The 6,000-nt window shown below is 37.0% G+C and overlaps 1 protein-coding gene across 1 annotated transcript in view; it reads right to left on the minus strand.

The window, feature by feature from the left end:
- The window catches only part of LOC131154138 (katanin p80 WD40 repeat-containing subunit B1 homolog KTN80.4), a 38,097-nt gene that overhangs the window by 22,339 nt on the left and 9,758 nt on the right, over positions 1 to 6,000 (minus strand). Inside the window, exons 7-11 of the mRNA XM_058106680.1 lie at positions 4,064 to 4,134; positions 3,863 to 3,937; positions 3,616 to 3,759; positions 3,268 to 3,493; positions 2,571 to 3,086 (exon numbers count right to left, since the gene is read on the minus strand). Of these exons, the coding sequence (XP_057962663.1) occupies positions 2,571 to 3,086; positions 3,268 to 3,493; positions 3,616 to 3,759; positions 3,863 to 3,937; positions 4,064 to 4,134 (1,032 nt within the window). The remainder of the gene's footprint in view (positions 1 to 2,570; positions 3,087 to 3,267; positions 3,494 to 3,615; positions 3,760 to 3,862; positions 3,938 to 4,063; positions 4,135 to 6,000) is intronic.

A 6,000-nucleotide genomic window follows, 5' to 3' on the forward strand; every position in this document is an offset into this window, starting at 1 on the left:
AATTATTTTTGCATACAGCATTTTCTATGAATTTCATCCAACAAGACCCTTCTTTCTTTGAGATGATTACTAATATAATAAGGGTAAATGTTAAAAAGCCATTAGAGATCGTACCAAAACAAGAAGTGATTTCTAAGAGCATCAGTTTCATATTTAATGATTCCCCATAAGTGTTTCTTATCAGAAAGTAATAATAACCATAGCATGGTTGAACTTGTGCAAGTAACTCTTATCTTATGCCTAATTCAAGCAAGTTAGAAAACTTAAAACTCCTATAAGTGTTTCTTATCAGAAAGTAATAATAACCATAGCTTGGTTGAACTTGTGCAAGTAACTCTTATCTTATGCCTAATTCAAGCAGGTTAGAAAACTTAAAACTCCTATAATATAGAGCTATAATATTTTAGTCAATATGCACTTTATTGATAGATATAAAAAGCAATGAACAGCCATAATTTACAAATATGTTCAATCACAAGAGAAATATTTGTAGAGTTACTTTACCAAGTTATTAAACATTGTTCCAGAAATAATCTCCAAATTTAAGACCAAGGGATCTTTTCAAACATTCTCTTGATTAGAAATTCTTTGGATGGGGAACTTGAGCATCTTACTGAGTTTTGTGATTGACTACACAATATCCATTACTGGAAGAATACTAATGATCCCAAGTGGATCCTGGACAAAGACGGCAAGTTTACGATTAGATCCTTTTTTAGGAAACTCACTCCTATGGCAAGAGCCAGCTTTCTGGAAACTCAACTGGAAAACAAAAGCCCCCACAAAAGTTGCCTCTCTAAGTGGGAGGCAACTCTTGGAAATTTTCTTACACTGGATAACTTTCATAAAAGGGAGCTTCCTGATGTAGGATGAGAAGCAAGCATTGGATGGATCATTTCGACCCAATGTGGAAGCCTATGTCAAAGAATAGGTTCAATGCTTTATTGGGTCCAAAACTCCAATGTGCTTAGTTAGTTAGTTGTTAAAGTATGTGTGTTTACTTGCATTAGGATTATGTATGCTGGGGGCTTGTTCATAGTATTTGTGTATTCTAGGGGTATATTTGTAATGCAGTGTAGTTTTAGGGGTTTATATGTAATTTTATGTGAAGAGGAATAGTGTGTGAAAGCCATGTAGGCAGTTGTTGTTGAATTTGAATTGAGAAAGTGAGCATGTTTCCCCCTTGTATTTCCTCCCTCCTCTCTTCGCACGTCCTTTCTCCTCTCGTATATTTTTCATGGCTGCAGATCCTTGATGCTGCCCCTCATCAACAAGGGCTTCTTGCATTTGGAAAGGGCTAAAACTAGATCGATCACATCCTCTTGCACTGCTCCTGGACGAGAACCCTTTGGGACTTGGCCATTTCTTTGGTCAACAACAGTGGGCTATTGCCAGAACAGTGGAAGGAGAATTATGGGCTTAGAAAGGTATCCACTCTAGCAAGGAGAGGAAGAAAGCCTTGTCCCTCATTCACCTTGCCATCTTTTGGTTTGCGTGGAGAGAATGAAATAAGAGAGCTTTCAAAGGATCGGCCACGCCCTTACATGCTATTAAAGACCATCAAATTATTACGGCTACTAGATGGCATAGTAATTTGTTTTTGGCTGACTCAATTGTAATTCTTGATTTTTTTGACACCCTGCAGTGCAGGTGATTGCCTCCTTTTTTGTACTTGGGTGGCATCCCCATGATGCCCTTTAATGAAACTTTCCTTGTCAATTAAAAGAAAATGATTTTACATTCCAAAAATATGAATATTATACATTATATTTTTCATATTTCACGTTTTAAAATGTGTAGTCCACTAGTCCATAAAAATTTAAACATTGGCAACAATGCCAGTGCATAAATTTATATACTGGTTGTCCTAAACACCCAAACCTTCAGGTCACACACTCAAGTCAAGTAAAAAGCCTCCCCGAAAGTGGAGGTAAGGCTGCATACATTGATGCCCTCCCACACACCTGAAATAGTGTGAAATTTTTTGCCCTCTACAAGCTAAACACCCCCAACCCAACACCCACACGAGCACCTGCTTATATACATCATTCATTCCAAGAACCATGAAAACGTGTAACATATACAATGTAGCTGTTAAAAAAGGTAGTAGACAAAAATTGAAGCATTCAACCCTGGAATTATTTAATTATAGAAGTATGAGACAATGAATAACTTGAACAATATATATGCTAATAGAAGGAGCAGAGGAAAAACAACCAGAATAGGTTAAACCATCATAATGCAATTGACAACGTCCGCCCAACAAAATGTACAAGATTACCCATAAAACAGCGCTCGTATCTTGAAAATACAACCATTTATCAAGTCTTTTTATTCTCATCATGCCAAATATCAAGATGACTGGATATTAGAAACTATGTCATTCAAACACTGCTTCAAATTAGTATACAGTGAACTGATAGCTGCTAGATTAATGGCTAACCTCCCATAACTATTCTGGAATACACGATCATACACACTACACTAAAGTTCAACAAATAAGCTACCAAAATGACTAATAAGAAGAAACAGGAGCAAATTACGCTTCTAGGATTGAATGTAATACATACAATTTTCATGCTGGCTATTAGCAGCAGGTGGCTCTGTTGTTGAGTTCATTTCATGCCTGCCAGATCCAATATATCTGTCATCTTTAACATTTCTTTCAGCTGCAAGAGTTCCGGGAATCAAGCTTTTGGCCACAGGAAAAGCATTCCCGTCAGGACTTAATTCAATTGTCCTAAATCCCGCAGTTTCAGACATGGCTGAAATATTTGGCCTCTCCAGTTCATCTCTGCTGTTAGGAAGCTTCCGAAAATCAGTTGTTTTTGACTGTAAAGAGAAAGGAATTGTTCTTCCAACACTACCAATTTCTTTTCTATCTGGTGCCTGATCCAGTCTCGCATTAGTTCTGGGGACAATTACAGGTATAACATCGGGTTTGTTGAAGAGTGAAATATTGGCTGTTGAATTGACCTTTGCAGCATTCCGTCTCAGAGCTGTTGAACTGGGAATAGCCATTGAACTAACTGGAGTAGTCTTTGGACCTGAATTTAAACTGATCCTTTGAGGCGTTCCAGGTGCAGCTTCAGACAGCATACAGAACAATGAATGTGAGACATACATCACAATCTAAACTCCAGAAAAAGGGCTTAAAAGAGGGGGGAGGAAGCAAGTCAATAGTAAACAGCAGAAGAGGAAAAAACTGAAAAATGCAAACCAAAAAACTAAGAACGAAGTAAAACAACAGAATAAGAAGCATCATACAAGCTAAATATTTTGAATCTTTGACAACAGGATCAGAATGTTGAGAGACTGACAGCCTTCCCTGAGATTTTGTTTCCTTGACTGCAGGATCTGAATTTTCTGAAATGGACAACCTGCCAATTGTAGCCTTCGTGGTGTTTTCAGTCAGCACCCCACTTGACACTGATTTAGTTTCTGGCTGACCATTTATTCGTGCAGCATTACCAATTGCATATGGCTCTATGCGCTGTGCAAAGGGTTAAATATTACTAGAAAATACAACAAAACAAACTTAAATCCAGCAAGAATATCCTAGAAAAAAAGACAAAGCCCATAAACACGAGGAAACAAAGATAAACTGAACAATACCGATATGTCTACAACCCACACGCCAACACAACTTTGATTGTAAGAGCAACCAAGAAGCTTTCCCTCATGAATATTAAGATCTGACAATCTAGACCACCCCACGTCCACACCATCATGGCACCTTATTGGTTCCCATGAGAAAACCTATATCATAGTTCTGGAAATTAAGTATTCTTTTTTATTAAAAATCAAACATTATGTTTATTCATCACCATCCATAAGCTTTGGAACATATAAAAAAGCTTACCTTCAAACACTCGTGCAAGCCACACAAAAGAGTTCTCCCATCAGGGTTAAAGGCCAAACAGCGCACGGCAGTGGTCTGAGCAGAAACAAAGAAATCTGGAAGTTATTATCCACATATGCTGAGAATGTAGAGAAATTTTAGATCAAAGAATTGGAACATGGACAAAATTAATGAAGAGCCAACTGATATCATAAGACTTACCTCAGGTCCAGCTGAACCAATTAGCTCAAATGTTTCAAGGTCCCAGAATTTCACAGTTCTATCAGCTGAACCTGCACACAAATAAGACCAAGAATTAACAATAAAGCAGAACTAGATCATAAATACAAAAGATGTGACTTGACTGCATTATACATAAAGCATCGTGTGAAGTAAGAGAATTACACCAGAACTAGAAAAGACATCTTTCCATCCCAACATTACACACGAGAAGCAACACATGATATGATTTCTAAGGGAAAAAATAGAATGAACAGTACACATAAATTATAAATAATTGAAATTTAAGTTCTTTCCACACAAACACTTGTTGATATTTGATAAAACACATCGTGAAGCAGACTTAAGTTGCTAGTCCTAAAAAGTTAAGATTAGATATTGTGAGCAGCAATGACAACTACCACTGATAAGTGATAACCAAAGTCATCCTTGTATTTAGACTTCTCTTCTTCATTTTTTTTTTTTTTATAAACAAAGAATTGTAATAGAACAAGATATCCTCCCCTTACAAAAGGAAACAACAGCAAGACTAAAAAAATAAAATAATTACAAGATAGATCTAATGAAGGAAAGCAATCCAGTCCTGCAGTAAGTCTTCCAAAGATGCATGCCAAAAGAAGCCATTGCCCAAAACAATGTGATGCAAGAAACACCACTCTGCTTCCAAGCAAGTCATGAGAAGTGGCTATATCGTTGAATTTTCTGGCATTTCTCTCCAATCAAATTCGCCAAATGATAGCTAGAATGGTGCACTTTCCTCTCCTTGTGTTTTAGATTTTGTTTAGAAGATATTATAAGAGTGAGACTCCAAAGGGTTACATCAGACATTCTCTTGAGGTGGAAAGCAGCATTTTCTCAATTCCACCCCCCCCCCCCCTTCAAACCTTCCCACAAATCCATGAGAATTAGATTCACTTCATAATTTAACCATGAACTCCAACAACATTTCCATTCACATGTGGTAGGAAAAATAAAACCGAAGAGAATAAAGGAAAATAAGTTAGCCTACAGTTGATCCATAATGTTGATAGCACTTGAGGTCAGCAATATCTTTTTTTACAGAAAAAGAAGATTTAACAAGAGAAAGAAGAGAATACAAAAGAATAGGATAAGGTATCCTACAAGAAATAGAACTTGATCCTCCAAAGAAAAAAAAAATGACATAATAAAAAAAATTACACAATGCTGACCTTCAATCATGCTGCAATGCACCTAAAGAGGGGCCCCCAAGAATACCAATGGAAAAAACTCATGACGTAAGGAATATAATTCTATCCCACGATACAGGAGTGAGATGAAGAATAACCATTCTTATTGAATTTCAAGAGACACAATTGCAAGATAAATAGTAGAGGAAGGCCACCAAATTAGGAAGCCACAAAATCAGCAAATCAAATCACCAAATCTCTAGGCTAGAAAACAGGAAACTGAAACTACTAGAATCTGAAATAGTAATTTCAGATTTTATTCAAAAAATAGAATTTCCTAATTTATTCCCTAGAAATCCGACACCCCCGCTCAAGTTGGAGCGTAGATATCTATCATGCCCAACTTGCTTACAAAGAGCTCAAAATTAGGTCTAAAAAGTCCTTTGGTGAAGATAGCGGCCATTTGTTGAGTAGTAGGAACAAAAGGCATGCAAACAGCTCCACTATCAATCTTCTCTTTTATGAAGTGTTTTTCAATCTTTACATGCTTCGTGCGATCATGTTGTACTGGATTTTGAGCAATACTTATGGCAGCTTTGTTGTCACAATACAACTTCATTGGCATGTTCACTGGCATCCACAGCTCTTCAAGAATTCTCTTCAGCCATAGCATCTCACAAACTCCATTAGCAATAGCCCTATATTCTACCTCGGCACTGCTCCTTGCAACCACATTCTGTTTCTTACTTTGCCATGTGACCATATTTCCCC

Source organism: Malania oleifera, chromosome 4 (assembly GCF_029873635.1).
Source record: "Malania oleifera isolate guangnan ecotype guangnan chromosome 4, ASM2987363v1, whole genome shotgun sequence".
Classification (NCBI taxonomy): Eukaryota; Viridiplantae; Streptophyta; class Magnoliopsida; order Santalales; family Ximeniaceae; genus Malania; species Malania oleifera.